The sequence below is a fragment of the Camelus bactrianus genome, chromosome 5 (assembly GCF_048773025.1).
Source record: "Camelus bactrianus isolate YW-2024 breed Bactrian camel chromosome 5, ASM4877302v1, whole genome shotgun sequence".
Taxonomy (NCBI): Eukaryota; Metazoa; Chordata; class Mammalia; order Artiodactyla; family Camelidae; genus Camelus; species Camelus bactrianus.
Window position 1 is genome coordinate 53,947,846 of NC_133543.1, and position 18,875 is coordinate 53,966,720.

General features: G+C 43.1%; 1 protein-coding gene across 10 annotated transcripts in view; it reads left to right on the plus strand.

Annotated features, from left to right (window-relative positions):
* Positions 1–18,875, plus strand: part of RAPGEF4 (Rap guanine nucleotide exchange factor 4) — a 273,427-nt gene that overhangs the window by 139,275 nt on the left and 115,277 nt on the right. For 5 of the 10 annotated variants that reach the window (XM_074363893.1, XM_074363889.1, XM_010960700.3 and 2 more), the window contains 2 exons: positions 9,181–9,253; positions 13,280–13,299. In XM_074363893.1, coding sequence (XP_074219994.1) covers positions 9,181–9,253; positions 13,280–13,299 — 93 coding nt within the window. Of the gene's footprint in view, positions 1–9,180; positions 9,254–13,279; positions 13,300–17,610; positions 17,954–18,875 lie in introns of those variants that run through there. The other 5 variants (XM_045520925.2, XM_045520926.2, XM_074363892.1 and 2 more) reach the window with 2 other exon arrangements.

The following is an 18,875-nucleotide window of genomic DNA, read 5'->3' on the forward strand; positions in this document are numbered from 1 at the left end:
ATTGATAATGTAAATTCAATACATTTTCCAGATGTCCCCCAACTGGGTTAAATGAGAATATAGCCCAAAATTGAGGTGTCTAATGAGAAAGCAATGGTGAAATATGTTCTGATAGCAAAAGCTATCCAAGATATAGTACTGGAGAGGGGGAAAAGGATAAAACATCGTGTACCATATGATCCCATTTGTTTGAAGCCAATTGAGATGTGTCTGTTGGTGTGAGAATAGAAACATTCTGGATATTACAGAAGAAAGGAGTGCCAGCAGTGGTTCCCTTGGCCTGGGGAGGCCAGTAAATGGAGGGGAGTGAGGGGGAGAATTATTTCTTTCATTTATACACCTTGTAGCTTAAATTTTTTATCATGTGCTTTTATTTTATGGTAATAAATTTTATACTGGGGAAGAAGAGTGGGAGAGAGAGAAAAGAGGCAACAGTGGTTAGAACAAGATCAAAAGGCAAACTTATTTTACAAAAGATATGGCTTAGGAAGCAACAGCCATAGGCAGAGCTATGAAAAAAGACCAATTGGGTATATAATGTGAGTCATTTTCTGCCATCATCTATTTATATATGGCTGCCAGCTTTTTTTCAGCTAGATTCATACATGGGTCTCTTAAGACTAAATTTTCACTAACGAGTGTATTTCGGTGCTAATTCTGGTAGAGCAGACTGGCTGCTCTAGCCCTCTGTACTTTCTTTTAAATTACGAAATTGATTAGTATTCATAGATTTTTGGTGAGTTAAGTTTAGGTTTTGTCTTATCAGCATCAGCTGATCTTCATGCTTCTCCTGTCCCTTCTGTAAAAGCAAGAAGCTTATTTAAAGAGCAAACGAACATCACAGAGATATTTGACCAGGTACATCGTATAATCAGATAGCTTCTTCCATCATATTTTGAAATCATTAGTTTATTTTTTGTAGATCTTCATACCTTCAGGTTATTTTTCTTTCAGACATTAACCTTTTTAACGGGAAACGTGCCCCTTGACAGAATTGGTTTGAGAAGAAATCATGATGTGGAGGGAATGGGGGCTAATATTTGTGCACTCGAGTTGTGACGCACTATACACAGGTTATCTGTCCTTCCATCACCATGAAGTGCATGTGCTAATATTTCTGGTTTACTCCTGGGGAACCTGAGCCTCAGAGTGGTTAAGAAATTCTGTCAGTAACTCATTCACTCAGCCATCTATTTGGGAAAGTCCTCCTACCCCACTTAGGAATGTCTTAGTCCATTCAGGCTGATATAACAAAATGCCTCAGACTGGGTGGCTTTTAAACAACAGAAATTTATTTCTCCCAGTTCTGGAGGCTGGACGTCTGAGGTCAGGGTGCCAGCCTGGTCGGGTGAGGGCCCTCTCCCAGGCTGCAGACTTCTCATGTGTCTTCACATGGCAAAGGGGGTTGGGGAGCCTTGTGGGGTCTCTTAGAAGAGCACTGATCTGTTTGATGAGAGATTCACCCTCACGACTTGAGCATCTCCCAAAGGCCCACCTCCTAATCCCATTACCTCGGGTTTTAGGGTTTCAGCATATGAATCTGGGGGGACACATCCAGATCATAGCGCCTCCTGAATTGCTACTCACCATCCCCTTCCTGCTCTCTACTGTCCTTTGTAAGGTACGCTGTAGAGCAAGGAAGCACAGACAAAATGTTGGTAGGTTGCTCTAATGGGCTGCCAGTCACGGGCTAATACCTTCTGTGATATGATCCTTTATTTTAGGTTTTTAAATGATTGATGCACCTAATTCTGTATTATCAACACTTAAGCACTTTTTGGAATTTGCACGTTCCTGTGATGTGTATTTCGATATTCATGTTAGTTTTATAAGTTCTGGGCTTAATCATTTTAACTCAGAATAGCTATACTTAATATCCATCACGTTGAAGATGCATATGGTTAAATAAGATGTCAATCAACAGTTTTTTATATAAACAAGAAGGCAGCGACTATTTAGAAACAATGTCTCATTTATACACTAGATGGACTCAGGTTAGTAGGTTCAGGCTTAGCAGAAAGAGAAGTATGAGGATTTACTACGCAGTAACAGCTCCAGAGCAAATTATTTTATGACTCTCAATTAAGTTGCATTGACCTACCGTGTGCGTGTCTTCCTCTCAATTTGAGTTCTTGTGGGAGAAGCTCACGGCTAATTTAATTCCTGGAAGATGCAGAGTGTGCACTAACTTAAATTACAATCATTCCAGCAAGCCCCTTGAAATCACCGAACCTTTTAGTTGTATTAATGGTGCACATGTGTTGCATGGGCTTCAGCAAGAAATCTGAGTCTTTATTATCGTTCAGTCTAAGTAGTTGGAGACTGGCCTCTAGGAATGAAGTGCCTTTGCTACTGCCTACTCCACGTCCCTCTCTCTTCCCTCTCCGCCAAGTTCAGGCCCCTTTGAGGGGCCACATCCAGGCCTGCCCCTCAAAAGGGCTTAATGCCTTCACTGTTTTCCCATCAAAACCATTCTCCATGCAGCAGCCAGAGTGATCTTTTAGAAACACATATCTGTTCTTGTCACTTCTCCTTAAGCTGCTTCCAGGTGTACTGGGATTACTGGGATAATGTTCCAAACCCTCCTCATGACCTCCAAGGCCTTGCCTGTCCGGCCCGTGCACTGCTCTGTCCCCACTGCCTCGCCCCCTCCCAGCACCCAATCCTGCCAGAGACTCTTCCCTGCCTCCACATCACGCCTGTTCCCTGTCTACGTGGAAGGCTCGCTCCCCCTGCCCCTCTCCCTTACCACCAAGCCGCCTTGACCTCAGATTCCATATCTTTGCCCCACTCCCAGATCTGAATTTGCCCCAGTCTCTACCACCTGGCCACATTTTCAATATACTTTTTCTTCTTCCAGCCCCCAGCACCATTGCACAGAGACAATTGTTGGGTCACGTGGGGGCGGCTGTTCCCCTCACTAGAGGCAAGGCCTATGAGGACCCCACTGTGTGGACCCCACTGTGTGGACCCCACTGTGCCTCTCTTGTCACCTTGACCGACTAAGCAAATGCATTTCCCCCCCTCCCTTTCCTTCAGGGCTAATCTGACTCATCTCTGTGGCTGAGTAAGAGCTGGCTAACCGAGGTTCCTCACAGTCCTGTTCTCACTTGAGAGTCCTTGAGGGTCCCTACTGGCCGGGCTCTCCGCACCTTCACAGACCAGTAGGAGAGAGACAATTCCAAGTAGGAGGTCTTTGAGGGAGACTTTTTAGCATCATCTCACTCAGGCTTTAGTCTAGGATTCTTAAACGATTCAAGTTTGGAAAACTTCCTCCAGTGGGATGGTCCCTACTCCAAACTACAGCTCTGTCAGGTTGCTCATGAGTTAAAAATGGCCAGGAGTTGGCAAATAGAATTTTGCCTCCATTTAGAAACATCTGTAGTAGAGCCAAAGGATGAATGAAACATCACTGAGGAAGTGGCAGCGGAACATCTTTGTTCCCTGTTAGGTCGATGCTACAGAAATCAGGAAGCAAGGAAACAGAATAAGCTGGTGTAAGAGGTAAACTGCGTCCCGCCAGTGATCTGCTTGTGAGCAGCGGTACCCATGGGTGTAAAAGGGTGAACAGAAAAATGCTGCTTGAAGGTTTCCGTTTACAACTGCTTTACTTTTTCCCTTCTTCCCTACTCTTCGCATGTTTAGAACCCTCGAGCTGTCTGAGATTTTAGAGCAACGTGGCATGTCCGTTTTGCCACCACAGCGCACATCACACAGAGGTGGTGAAAGAACTCTTGCCGAGGGACAGCGAAGGGGGAGGCCTAAACTTCGTAGCCCTATTCTAAGTCACTCTACCACATAATCACGATACTTTCAGAGAAAGGACAGATGACCTATTTGTCATGACAGTTTATGAACTCAGCTTGTATACTTTGGGAGAACCTAGTACCAATGTAATGAGTGGGACATGATGACAAGACATATCCCCACACCCTGGGGCAGTCCCCTCCATTCCTCCCCCACCCTGGACGCTGCCCACCAGGAGCTCTCATTAGTGTGTCCCTGTTCTGAGCACGTGTGCCCCCGCGCCCCCTCCCCAGGGTGTTCACAGCAAGGCCTGTCAATCATCCTCACAGTCTCTTGCTGTCAATGCTTTCCTAGCACTGATATCCCAGCCTAAGGGTATTATTTATGCCTTCTCCACAACCTGATAATCTCCTAGCTGGATGGGCTCGGGGTGAGGAGGGGAAGTCAGGGGACAGCTGCTTGGGAAGGGTTGTAACCAAAGCTCAGGTCTCTGCCTGGCTGCTGCGGAATGAGGTGACAATTGCATGCTGGCCTGGCCTCCTGGCTCCTGGGCGGGCCTTGGTAGAGGGCTGCAAGCTTGGAGAACACCCAGGAAAGGCCTCAGTGTGTCAGGAAGACCTTGATCTCCAGGGTGGGGACTCCTGCCTTGCTGGGGCCCCTTCTTCTCTTGTCATAGAGCTAGGGTTCAAGCTGCCAGCCTTCCTTTATTCTCCATGAACCCTGCTTTGCAAATTGAGGCCTTTCAGAATGTGACATATCTCTCTCATGCCTCCTCCTCCAGCAGACACCACCCAGCTTTTATATCTGGCTCCTGGGCTACAGCTGGGCCATATGGGGCCTTTGTGCAAATTAGAGAAAGGTCCCCTCTGCTCTGGGTGGGAACATGTCCAGGGTAGGGCTCAAGCCTGGAGCAGAGCTGGATTTACCCCCCGCATCCCTCAGCCTGGTGGCTGCTCTGCCAGCCTTCCAGCCAGCCTTCCTCAGTGGCCTTGGTGGGGCAGTGAAGTGGCTGAGAGATGGACCAGGTTTTAACCTTTCTGAGACTGTCACCTTTGTCTCTTCTCCGAAAACATTAGTATAGCTGGTAACACATCTCCGTCTCGATATAGGGGCAGGCTTCTGGCCTCACTAGTCTGAAGACTTCTTCCCTGCACTGACTTTGCTTTAAAAAAATTGGCCAATTGTAATTTACAGGTTAATTTAAAAAAATATTTTGTTAATAAAAAAAGTTCTGATGGTTAAAAGGCTTTACTAATTTTTGTTAAATTATTTCTGGGCTTACTCTCTTCGACTCTTCCTTTTTCCTTGGACTATTTTACCATGTGGATATGCAAATAGGCAGTATACTGTAAAATCACTTAAGAAAGTCTATTATTTAAATTCTTACTTCTCCACAGCTCTCATTAGCAGACAAGCCAGGGGATGTATTGTGAGTCTTTATACTATGTGTGCATCAGCACCCTGAGTCCTGTGACGTTGCCACGTACAGTGTGCTCTTCCCTCAGGCTGCAGACTCTCTGCTTGGGAAGTATCATTAAATATATTGTGATTCTCTTGATCAATTCTTGGTTTATTGTTATTATTATCATCAGCAACCATTTATTAAGTGTCTAATATGTGCTGAGTACTTCTTTAGATTTTATTTCTCATCCTCCCAATGGTCCTGAAAGATGGGTGATATTATCCCAAGTTCCTTACCCTGGAAACAGGTAACTTATCCTGTTTACACAGGTAGCATGTGGTGGACTCAGAATTAAGACGTGGTTCTTGTGTGATTCCAGCATCTGCTTGCTCTCCATTACGTCAGAGGCGTGTGGGTTTTTCCACTGAAGTTCTCTGAATACAGAGGAAATCAATACATAATGCCTGGTGTCTAGACCCTTTGTAGCAAGAAGTAGCCAGCAGCAAATTCAAAATTTCTTTGAAGTCACAGGCTTTAATCTTTAAAATTTATGCAAATTTAGTTTTCTGCTCCATAATATAGAAGTATAAAAGTAATCTTTTAAACTACTTGACATAGAATGAAATTGAAGCTCTAGGAAGAGCTCTGGTTAACCCGTCTCACCCCTCCTACCCTGCTGGGTGCCACACAGCGGGGTCTGCACACCTCAGTTTGAGGTCAGGATCGCACTATGGTGCCTCTCAGTTAAATGCTTAGTACCACCGGTTTTGTTGGTAAACCTTTCAGGTACGGAGCAACCTGTCATTTGGCCAATCTACAACCACAGAGCTCTTTCTAACAGAGAATAAAATCCCTAACACTTTCCAGGCAAATCCTAAATTGGTCTCTGTTGATTCTTCATGGAGGTGTTTGAGTGACATCTGGCTGGCTGGAAGTTTAGAGATTATTTAATCTTGTAGTTTCTAAACTTTTATTTTTTAGAAGTGAAAGTCATCTTTCAAATGAAATCACTCCTGGAACTCTAAATTATGTAACAGCTAAAAGTGAAAACACTCTGGTTGCCATAGGGGCTGAAGGCTCTGCTTACATGGTGTCCTTGCCTGAGGGTCCTCCAAGGAGCCGAGGGTTCTGCAGAGACAGGTTTTAAAAACCCATTTCGCCCACTCCCCACCCCCTGCCTCTGGCAACCACCAACCTATTCTCTGTATCTGTGAGTTTGGGTTTTTTAATATTCACATGTTTTGGATAGTAAATTCCTTGTCAGATACATGATTTAACAACCTTTTCCCCCTCTTCAGTAGGTTGCCTTTTTATTATGTTGATGGTGTCCTTTGCTGTGCAGATACCTTTCAGTGTGATGAGGTCCCACTATTGACTTTGGTTTCGATTGCCTTTGCTTTTGGTGTCAAATCCAAAAAATCATTGCCAAGACCAATGTCAGGTAGCGTACAGCCCATGCTTTTTCCTAGGAGTTTTATGGTTTTAGGTCTTACATGGAAGAGTTTTATCCATTTTGAGTTAATTTTTGTGTGTAGTGTTAGATAGTGGTCCAGTTTTGTTCTCTTGCACGTGGCTGCCCGGTTTGCCCAGCACTACTTCTTGAAGAATCTATCCTTTCCCCATTGTATATTCCTGGCTCCTTTGTTGTAACTTAAGTGGCTGTATATGTGTGGGTTTATTTCTGGCTCTCTTTTCTGTTTCATTCATCTATGTTTCTAATAAAGTACTTTTTAAATTCAATTCAGCAATGACATTTATGAAACAATTAGGAAGTTGAACACTGGATATTATGGAGATATTGTACATTTCTTAGTTATAATAGTGATGTGATGGTTTTGTTTGGGGAAGTAAAAGAACCCCTCCCTTTTAGAGATTCCCACTGAAATATGTATGGATTAAATGATATGATATCTAGGATTTGCTTCAAAATAACTCTGGAAGGGGCCAGTGGATGGGGCTGTAGATCAAGTTAACACTGGTCATGAGTTACTAATGTTGAGGCTGGATGTTACATATGAGGTATGATTTTCTTTCTTTTTTAATATATGTGTGAAATTTTCCATTCAAATTCCAAAATTCAACAGATGAGTAGTATTAATTTCGTATTATGTGCAAGACACGGTACCCTGTGTTGCAGGAGATGGATGCTTCCCGAGTGCAAGGGGCCTTGTCTGTCTGTTCTCTGCAGTGAGCCCAGTATTCAGGACACAGTCTGCACATGGTGGGTGCTCAGGACATACACATGCTGAAATCCAGCCCACACTCTGCTCCCCAAGCAGCTGCTCTGTTTTCTGTTCCCAGGAGGGGCCACCCTGATAATACGCTCCAGGAACAAACCACAGACCCAGTGATATGGAGTTGCAGAAAAGCAGAGTCCCATTCATTTAGGAGTCAGGGAAGGTGCTTCCGTGGAGTTCACGGAAATTGACACTGTGGTGTCTGACGGCACATCCACTGCATCCAAAGCAACATTTCTAAGCAAAGCACAATTGTTCCTTTAATTTAACATAAATTACTTAACATGAATTATTTCTTTTAAGAACCTGTTACAGAGTTGCTAACAGTAAGAGGAATAATTTAAAAGGGGTCACAGAACCTACTTAGAGCATAACCTAGCCCCCATCTGCTCTCTCTGAGCCTGTTTTGTTCAGAGTCTAACGTAATGTTATGCCAAGAAATGTGCTTGATCAGTGCTTTCTAATGAAGAAGAAGAGGAGACGGTATCATAAGAAAGAAGAGAATCAGAACTGGGAAATTATCAAAGGAAATGTCAGAAATTCAGGGTGATGGATTGGTCCCGTGGGTGTGTTAGTTAACTAAGAGGCAGAGAAAAATCATGATTTTAAATGTTTGCATGCAGGTGTTAGTATAGTTGTCTCAGAAGGAGAAGAAAAAAGGATTTAAAAAAAAAAAAAAAACTAGTCACATCTTGACTAGAAGAAGGCTCTTTTGAGAACTCGTCAATGTTACATTACAAACACCATTCAAATCTACCAAATGGGCCAGATGGCTGCTGAAATGCTGCGTGTTGCCAGCTGCCCATTGCTACAGATGAAGTCTTTTCTGCTGACGGCTGTGTAACCCACAGGCACATTATGGAGTGCTGATTCTTTTGATGCTTTTAACATTTATGTGTCATCGTAATTATAAACCATAAATATACATGACACCATGCAATAAATAAAATTGCCCAGCTTTCATTCTGAAAGAGGAGGACGCTGTATTTATCACCTGAGAAGAGAGGACGTCTCAGATTCATTTCCCCTTCTTCATAAAAGTCACTCCCCTCTCGTTGGGCGCTCTAAATGCCCTACACTCACCAAGCCTGACCCCTTCAAACCAGCACAGACCCAGGCTCATGTATATCACTGAGCCCCAGGTTTAAAAGCCGGCCTGGACCGAAGTCAGGGGAGGGAGTTCAGGGGAGTCCAAGCAGTTCTAAGCAAAGCCACACGACTCTATTTGACAACATACAGAACGTTCTTGGGAGGTCACATAACAGGCAGGTGTACCTTGTGAAAGGAAGGTGGTAAATGGCAGAGAATCAGCTTCTTTCAAACAGACATTTTCTAGAGATGCATTTCTTTTGGCTTTGAAAGAAGGCTGATTCAGTGCCATTCACCTATTAAGAAGGCAGCACTTTTGTTTGGATCTGCATCTATAAAAACCAAGTGTCTTTTCCCTGCACAAAAACCTGAGCATGTGTTGGAGTGAGAAGCCGAGCAAGAGATGGAGGGAGGGTAAAAGCCCACATGCCATGTGGCCAATCAGTCGCCAATACAGAAAAGAACAGCGCGACAGAACCCTCTCCCCAGGCAGGGGGGCACTCTCAGTCTTATCCAGGAAGACCTCTTTAGAACACAGCGTTTTTATTTTAAGCCACACATCCCAGACAGCACGCTCCGTGGCTCTATAAATACAAGACTCAGATGCTTCCTGACACCCAGCGTTTCTGCTTTTTAACATGTAAATACATGAATGCTCCAAGTGAGTAAATATCTGTGTACTGAGTTTACAATCTTGTCTTTCAGAAATATCGACAGTACATGGCAGGACTTCTGGCTCCTCCTTATGGTGTTATGGAAACGGGCTCTAACAATGACAGTAAGTGAAAAACATGAGCATTTTTATATCTAAAAACTTGTTGTGTGGTATGTGTTTCCATGTGACCAAAACAAAAAAAAAAGTGTCCTACACCAATTTGGCAGAATAAGTCTCCAGACTCTTTTGTGGATAAACAGACCTGTCAGCCCATGCTTGAGTTATTTTTAAAAATTGTTCATATACTATTATTTTGTGATCTTAGCTGTTACAGGGAGCTATGCTCTGGGGCTAGTGGGAACTTCAGCGTGCTTTCTGAAAGTAGCTTCATTGGAAAGTGTTGTTTCTGGGCTCTTTTTAAAATGGGATTCATGGACTGTATTGGTCCCCGTCACAGGTGGACACCTGAGCGCCCCACCTATTTTGATGCTAATGATCAAGGAGAGAAGCAGCTTGAATCATTCTTTATTCTTCTTAAATCTTGGCCTCTTCAAGTTCTGGGTCTTTTGTAAGAGACCGGTCTCTGGCCGATCATTAAAGAAAGGAAGTTTCTCTCTGTAGTACTCTTTTTTAGCAGGTTCCCCCCAGACTTGAAGAAATCCCGTGTCTGGATTCTGTTTCTTTGTTCATGCATGTCAGACTCATCTTCTTAGCGCCCGTTCCCATCCCCTGGAACTGCTCGTCGGGTCTGCACGTGGACGTGGACGTGGACGTGTGACCAGGCAGCAGGCACTGGGGTTTCTGGAGCTGGAGCACGTCGGCAATGACACAGGGTTGTCAAGCAGGGCTTCCGCTCCAAGCATCTTTAGTACCAGACACACCGTTCACGTCCTCTTCCTGCCTCCTTGAAGTCCCACCCTCACGCTCAGACTTGCCACTCTCTACCGTGATCCCCACCCCACTTGACCAAGATCTTCAGTGAGTTCCTTCCTCTGCCACCACTTCTGTGCAGCCCAGGCCTCCTCCTCCTCTGTTTCCCTTCTGTCCTTGGTGGTGGGTGGGTGTTGGAGGGTAGGTCTTTCTTTCCTTTCCTTTCCTCCCCTGTTCTTGATTTTTCTTTCCCTCCTGGTTGATCTAGGATGACCAGATCATGAGGAGTACGTAAATTGGAAATCCCAACCATGCTGTCTTCTAGCTGTGTGACTTCGGGCAGGGCACTTAGTGTCTCTGTGCCTCAATTTCCTCCTAGGATTGTTGTGAGGATTAAATGAAGTGAAACATGTTGAATGTCAGAAGGGTGTCAGGCATATAATAAGCACGCAAATGATATGAGCTGTTATGTCCTCACCACCAGTCATGCTTTAAGCCCTCAGAGTCTGGCTTCTGCCCTATACTCCGTGTCTGGAACCACCTGAAATCTCCAGCGACCGAGCAATACCCAGACCTGGTCGTTACCGTAATCCATGCTCTATGACCGGGTGAGACTTCCCACGTTCGGACTCCATTCTCCCCTGGGTCCTAAGCTTCACTGTGTTATCCTGGTTTTCTCGTATCTCTCTGGCCACTTTCATTCTTGTCTTTTTCATCTTCCCCTCAGCCAAAAATTTAAGCATTACCCAAGAGTCTAGCTTTGGCTATTTTTCCCTTTGTCCCCCTGTACTGTACCCTCAGCCATCGCATCCTTTCTTGTGATTAATACCAATACTTCCTGAACCAGCCCCTCTATTTGAATCTGACAGAGGGCAGCCTAACTTTCCAAGTGACTGCTGGTTCTCTTTCCACTCGGACGTCCTGCTGGTCTCATGAACTCAAAGTGTCAGTAACAGAACACAGCTTGACTCTCGCAAAACCATCCTTCCTCCTGAAAGCATGTTTCATTCATAATTCCACTGTCCTCCCCCACCTGGCGCTAAACCACCACCACTCTGAAGCCCTCCTTTCTCCCACCTCCACCCACTGAGGCTGATCCCTGGTCCATCCCCTGCTCCTTCCTGTGTGGCGTTCTTATTCTTCCCTTTCCCTCCGCTCTGCAGCCACTGGGCTGAGGGCCTCGTCACTCTTGACCTGGGAGCAGAAAACGACTCAGCTGGCTCTGAACCTTCATTATGTCACCCCTGGTCTACCGTACACCTGACTGACATGAAACTTTTAAAATTCACTTTTTACTGTGAAAAATTTCAAACATACGGAATGATACATTCAATGCCCATATCTTCATCACTTGATTTAAATAATATTAAGCTTTTAACACTTGGCTATGTTTTTGCTGATTTGTTACTAATAACTCAATAGATATTTTAATATTAATGTTTTGCCATATTTCCTTCTTCTAATCATATCCACACATTGCACCCCAAATACTTCAGCAGGTTTGTTTTGAAAATACAGACTTGTCCATGCAAAAAACTACACCCTTATTACACCTAGTAACTGGTACGATTTTCCTTAACAACATCTGCTACCCAGTCCATATTCAGATTTCCCTGACTGAGTGTCTTTATAGCTGATTGCTCAAACTGGGCTTCAATCAGAGACCATGCCATTGTCTCTGCTTTTTATATCTTAAGTGGCTTTTAATTTTGATAAGTCCCTTCCCTCCTTTTTCTAGATCTATCACTCTATTGCTCAAAAACTTTTGACGATTGCCCATTGCCTGTCATGGAACTTGGAATTCCAAGACTGCTAATGCCTTAGCTCGACTGTCAAGTTCCCGCATGGTGCCAGATCACCTTTTTAGTATTGTTTCTCTATAGGTGCCCTAATTTCTAGCCATTCCAGTATGGTGCTTTGTGCAACTGTGTGTTTATCTTATTAAACCTCCTAGAAAGGAAGCTTCTGTTACAACCCTATATCTCCTCATTCAGTCAACCCCGGTCCTTTCAAGTGGTTGTTGGATGGATAGGTGGATGGATGAATAAAAGAATGGATGGATTCAAGACAAATTTCCGAGTACTGACATTATGTCACCCTTCCCTCTGACAGATCTGTGATGGCAAACATGTCCATGAATACTTTCTACTTGAGAGGACACCCCTGTCTGTCCCATTGTTTCCTGCCTAAGCTTTTAGGTCCTGATGCTATCCCAGTTTGGGTGTCAGAGTTTAATCAGGGAATGTTTCCAAAAAGTCTATCCCATTCTTACTCCTCCTGTGAACAGTACTGCTTCTTGTTAGGATGGGCATTCAGTGCTTTTAACTCCAGTATTTTTAAGTCCTGTGTAGCCCCTTATTAAATACAGAAAGTCCTATTTACCCAGAATTGGGATGTACTATATTTTTGCATTGCAAACTAGGTCTAAGCAAGGCACAAGCCACACATAAAAACCACCAGGACTTCTGTCCCTTCAGTATAAGGCCGCTTGTGCCCACTGTACTACTAGTGGCATTAAGCTCTGCTGAGACTGTAGACCTCCCAGTGTGGCCACCCTCACCCTGTTAGTCAGAGTAGCAGACCCAAAGGACATGCAAAGGACCAGTGCCTTCCTGTAGTATATGCTCATGAAATGGAACATGTCCATTCACTCATGTTTGTCAATGAGTGAATGGATGACTGATTAACTTTTTTGCTAGGAAAATGGAGAAACCCCTGGAAACAGCCATTGCTGTGCTCAGACCGGACTTGGAAACAGTAGGAGTTTGCTTTGCCCAAAATAAAAGTTGTGTTCCGGTAGTTTTTATGTGCGCCTTGCCCCCAGGTTCAGATCCCTGGAGCCTGGAGCAATGTGAGGTGATCTGCGTTGTAAAATTACAATAGGTGCAACTTAAGAGTTTGTCTAAAATGCTGAGTGTTCGGGTGCCCAGGACAGAGGAATTAGTTGCTCACATGGTTTAAAATAAGCAGGGGTGGATTTTTACCTCTGGGAGAAGGAAAGCATATGGTAGAAAAGCAAAATAAGCCTGAGACAGTCATTGGGCCACAGCCCTGCTCCGGATTCACCGATTTATTAATGTTACAGATTTTGGTAGGTCCTGCTATTCGATGCAGCATTATGTAAGTTTTTATGGAAAGACAAATTGAAAACACCAAAATTTTACTGGGTTTGATTCGGCAAAGGATTTCATTTCCATTTTACAAGCTGATCTTACAACTCATGCTCTCTCTCTCTCTCTCTCTCTCTCTCTCTCTCTCTCTCTCTCTCTCCTTTCCTAGGGATCCCTGACAAGGAGAACGTGAGTAGCTACTCTCTCTGCCTAATTTCTAAAAACTGTCATAAGGTAAAAAATAATCGTGGTAACCCTCTTAGCAAAGAGAGCGCTTTATCCACATTCAACAGAGCAATAAATAATTTTCTAATCTTATTCTGGCATCTTCGGTGAGTCACTTTGAAATATGATGGGGAGAAGGTTGATTGCTCTGACATGGTCATCACATGTCTTTGATATCAGCTAGTCTGAAGAAAGGTTATTCTAGGGGCAAACCGTGTGATCGCTAAATGTTTTCTTGTTCCCATGTCATATACATAGCATTAGAGCAATTCCCTAGTTTAGCAGCATGTAAAAAATTAACTGTTTTTCCTTAGTAGGAATACAAAATAAGAAATTCAGGGTCAATTGATTTTATAATTGTCTCAAAGTGCATTAGAGTCTATATTTCTCTTTGGAAGTCAAAAATAATTAATTGCTCTAATTACTTAGGGCAAACAGGTAAGAGAGTAGGAGGTTTAGGACAAACCTTTCACCAAGAACCAGTGCCAAGTACTCACTCTAAGGATGGTGGAGGTGTCGTGGTATTGTCTTTGCGTGCCGATAATAGTATTACTGATATTAGCTGGAATCTTAATTTAGACAATAGCATGGAAGAGTTAATGATGGAAGTGTGCAGTGATTAATCTGAAGTGGTGCTTGGTGGCTCTGATGTACTGACTTGTCATTGTGTTCCTCATCTGCTGTACCCAAATGGCAGTGTTACAGAATTATCACCCTCACTTTTCCTTTCTCCACTTTTGGTCCTGTCTCTATGGGAATTAAATTCAGATGATTTATGTATTCCTTTTCAGAGGTCTGACTCTAGTTTTCTTTAGGTTTCCCTGTTTTCACAGTGTTGGTTTGAAAGGGCTGGTTGGGAATTGCTGTCCCACCACAAATTTGGGTTCAAGACCTAGCGATGTCACTTCAGATGTGACAACAAAACCTTTCTTGGCTAGGGTCGGCGAAGAATTTCAGTTCCTAGCTGTGAGGCCTCAGGTAAGCCACTTGGCTGCTCTAAACAGCCTTGCGTCATCTTTAAAATGTGGATTTTAGTCATGACTACCTTAAGAGCCATCATGAATACTGAATGAGATAATCTGTGGAAGGCATAGAGAATCGTACAATAGAGCTCAGTAAATGTTAGTTCTATTATTATAGTTATTATTTCATCAAGCCTGTGTATTTTCTAGCTATCTTTTCTCCTCTGAAGAATGTCCTACCCCTTATAAAATACTGTCCTTTTGTATTATATGGCTCCCCCTTAACCCTGAAGGACACTTGGTCCTGCCTAAAACATCCACAGAGACGTTTGGTCCACGCCAAAAGGTCCAGAACCATTTATCACAGAGCAAATATGCTTATGGACTTTTTGGATACAATCAAATTTCAGACCTTTTGATATGGACCAAATGTCTTATGGATATTTTGTATAGGACCAAATGTCTGCTAACCCTCAAAATATCTTTCTTCAATGAACCTTTCTAATGATCTTTTGCTATTAAAAACATTTCTCTGTGTATTGAGTAAAGTTCAAGATCATCAGGTTCACGGAGAGTAAAACAGTAGCGTTTAGACTCTATAAAGTTAACCAATCCTGGCACCATTTTGGACACGGATGTCCCAAAGCCTGCTGTAACGAATAATACATGGATCATTAGCCAAATAAAGATGATGAAAGAGCCTGGTGCTTCCTCATCAAGGAACTGTCAGTGACATGGAGAGCACACAGAGAATGGCCGAGCTCTAGGAGGTCGAAAATGTTCTAAGCTTCAAAAGGAAGCTCGGTCTCTCGTAGGCACCCGGTGACCTTTCGGTTGGACCTCCCTGCAGTGGGAGGACAGGCGCAACATTCTAAGCAGAAAGCCTGCCAGCTGTCATCAGGTAGCTCACTTAGTGACAAAAGAGGAATTTGAAGTTTGCAGAAGTCAGAAACAACGAGCTGTTAACAGCATGTTGCCCTCAAAGATTTAGAGGGCTGGCCAGGCTGTCTCCCCCCAAATTAGTCATAGTATGTGCTTATTCGTATCTGTTTGGGTCATTCTATGTCAAATTCTCTAGAAAACAGAAGCACACTTTTCCTCTCCCGGCTAGTAAAGTGGGTATAACATCCCCACATGCTATTAGGAGAGCTCTCCGATGTCATCAGTCAAAATAAAGCAAATGAGATGAAAGACATTCATGAGTAGAGTTGAAGCTCTAGAAAGATAAAAAGAAGCCTAAGAGCCTTAAAGTGGGGTTAATGTTAATTGAACTTTTTCATTTATAAGAGACAAGTTGTGTTACGGTGGTTTCTTTTATCCTTTACCTTGTTTGACTACATGCTGGGCAATATTATATTCCCTTTATGTTTCTCTAAATAGCAATAATATGCATGTGGACTGAAACAAAAACATTTAGGTGATTGTTTCAGAGTCCAAACAGATTCTTTGTGGGAAGAATATATTCTTTTTTTTTCCAGCTCCTACTCTTGATTTTGTGAATCACCATGTTTAACTTTTAATCAAATATGCAGTCGTCAGTAAGCGGTGTTTTCAGCAGCCTTGCCAGCTATATTTTATTTCCATACCCAGCCTTACCTTTCATAAAAAGAACTTTCTGTTCGTAAATTGCACTTTCATAGAAACAAATGGCCTCGCAATTAACTTGCCAGATTATTTTGTCTACTACTTACTGTAATTTATAGAGACATCACTCAACCTTAGATGACACAGGATACTGGAACCTATAGAAATAATTGATAACAATGTTAGAAAAATGACCGTTGAACCAATAAAGCAAGGGGACTGTTTGGCAGGGTTCTAATTGTTCGGGGTTGTTGTGTTTATAAAGAAATTCTTCTCTTTGATCTGTTTAAGGTTTTTTTTTTCTGTCTTTGAATGTGCCAAATTTGACTGACCATGTCTAACACAGAAGCTAAAAATCGCAACTAAAAGAAAGCTGCTTAGTGGAATGTTACGGTTTCCCTTTGAAGGAACAAGCGTGTCTGTAATTTTTTGCTGCTTATGTAGACTTGGTTGCTTACTGTGCTCCATCCTTCTGCGAGGCAACTGCTGAGGAGTTTGGTCATTTTAGAAGTTTATACTTCTCTTCCTCAGTGTAGAAGGAGCCAGAAAATAGACTCGGGAAGGTGTTGTGAAATAATCTCATTTCCTGATTTTTACAAACATCTTGTTTCTGAAAGGATCATTTGAGGTCTTCATTTTTTAGGCAATTATAGAGTTGACAGTGTGATTAGCAAGTTTGTTGTTAAGTGTGGGTATAAAAACTGTCAATTCAGAGCTCAGACTTCTCCCCAGCCCTAGAAGCACCGACGCTAGCGATCAGTAGCAGGCAAGCCTGGCAGTCTTGTGAAACCGCTTGGGAGGTCTCCTTTTAAGAAGCTTCGTTGAAGCTCCCCAGACTTTTAAAGAATCATGGGTCATTTATATGAAGAATAATTTTTCTATACTGTAAAGTACCATAAAGACATAAAGCTTTAAATGGCAAATGGTGAGGAAATAGTTTACACAGTTTGTAAATATTCTTATTAAGGAGGCAATAGAATAATAATAAGCAAGTAACTATTAGGGTCAACAGGTGAGTCATTTTAGGAGTTTTTAGGGAATATAATAACATTTGTCTCTATTGTTGCTCTTTTTCAAGATTAGAGCCAACAAATGAGAATATTTTTCCACCAGTTAAATGATGACATCTTATTTTACCACTATTGATTGGCTCTGATTCTGGGCCAAATGAAGAAAAAGAAAATTGTGTCTCCTCACACAAACTTAAAGTAAAAAAACAAACAAACAAACAAAAAAACTTAGATACCCTTAGATAACTGCATAAAACTCTGTAAAACCTTTCAACTCCAGCTTTAGAACTGAATTCAAACCAACAGTTGATTGTGGAACACACGATTTTTAAAGTCCTGCTTTAAAACATGGCTGGTAGACATCCAGAGCTTATATGGACTTCCTGGCCAGAGTTCACAGGCACACCCCAGCAGCCAGGTCCTTCGGTCCCGGGAGGTGAATGGTTTGACTGGCGCTGTCCCCACACTGACACAGCACATGTGTACCTGGCTGGGGGTGCAAAGCCCCACCCAGGAGAGCAAACCAAAGGCCTTGTTTTGACTTTGTAGGACCAGTGGCTCATCACCCCAGGTAAGATTAGATTTAGCCGCGTTGCTGGCCCAAACTACGCATTGTGTAGAATGTAAATACCCATTTCCTCCCCCGGCCCTATTAGAACGCGTCGCTCAGTGAGTCAGGCCTGACGCTGCCCCACCTCCTGGAAGGAAGCAGTGTCGTTGTGTCAAAGGTGCCAAGAACAACTTCAGCGCTTGAGTCTCTGAAGAAATATTTGCTTTGGTGTTTGTGAGTTGTGCATTTGATGGGGCGGGAGGCCCTTGCTGGATTTCTTTCTGCTTTTCATTCCACCGGTTCCTCTGGTCTTACAGAAGCTGGCCCGAGCTGTGTCTCTTTCTAGCTTCTGCAGCGGTATCCTGCTTGAAGTTTCAAGATGACGTATAGTTGTCCTTTATCTAAATAATAAATAGGAAATGCAGGGAACTCTCTGGAAAGCTGACCTTCTGTCAGGCCATGTGTTTGCTGCCTCTGGACGTTCTCTGCAGTGTTCACAGGACCCGCTTGCTGTGAGTTTGCTTGGTGGAAAGGGCACCTGTCGGGGTGTATTGGGGTGGTGGCTCATTCATATATTTTAGGGTCATTTTTGTAATACTGTGAATTATATGTGGTGATTGTTTCAGTGTTCTGATTTTGGTGTGTCTACATTTCTATGGAAACAAGCCTTTGAATGTTGCTGCGGTGCTGATGGCTTCCTAGGGTGGCCCCCAAGTTACCCCATAGGACCCTGCTTTGAATGCGTTCTGTCAGTCTCATCTTAATCAGAATTTGACTCGGGCAAGATATCACAGAGAACCTGGGTAGTGTTTAATGGTTAAAAATAATAATCATAAGAGAAATGATATTCCCCGATCTCCGTAGCCAACAGCTTCTCCCTGTGCTCACTTTAACAAACGCCACGGCCTTGAGGTAATAAGGCTGCTGGATATTAGCTCTGCTGCTGAGAATTAGTCCCACTGTCAGCAGGGCAAGGAACACGGTGTCGTGCTGATCGCAATACACCACATGGCTGGTTCCAAAGGTAGGGGAGAAGGCATGGCTGGCTGCAGAGACATTTTATCCTGTGCTGCCGACAGTCACATTCATCACCTGTAACTCCACGCTGCTAGCACGTTGCCTCAACTGACTGTGAGAATAAAATATATAGCAGCGTTTATGTCTGATGTATTTGAATTTTTCTGGTCCTTGTTTTGAGAAATTGAAACCAAATTATTTGCAAAATATGTCTTACATTTAGGAGAGAAAATTGTAGTAATTGTAGTGTTCTCAGATTGGATAAATTAATCCAGTGATTACATGTCATTTAGGATTTGGATTATTTTCTAATAATAATTCTGTGTCAGACAGGCTCCCCTGAGTCCATAGATATTAAAATATTCTGTAGTTATTCTCTTTATCTTTTGGTAAAATTGCATTGAAGATTTATGCACA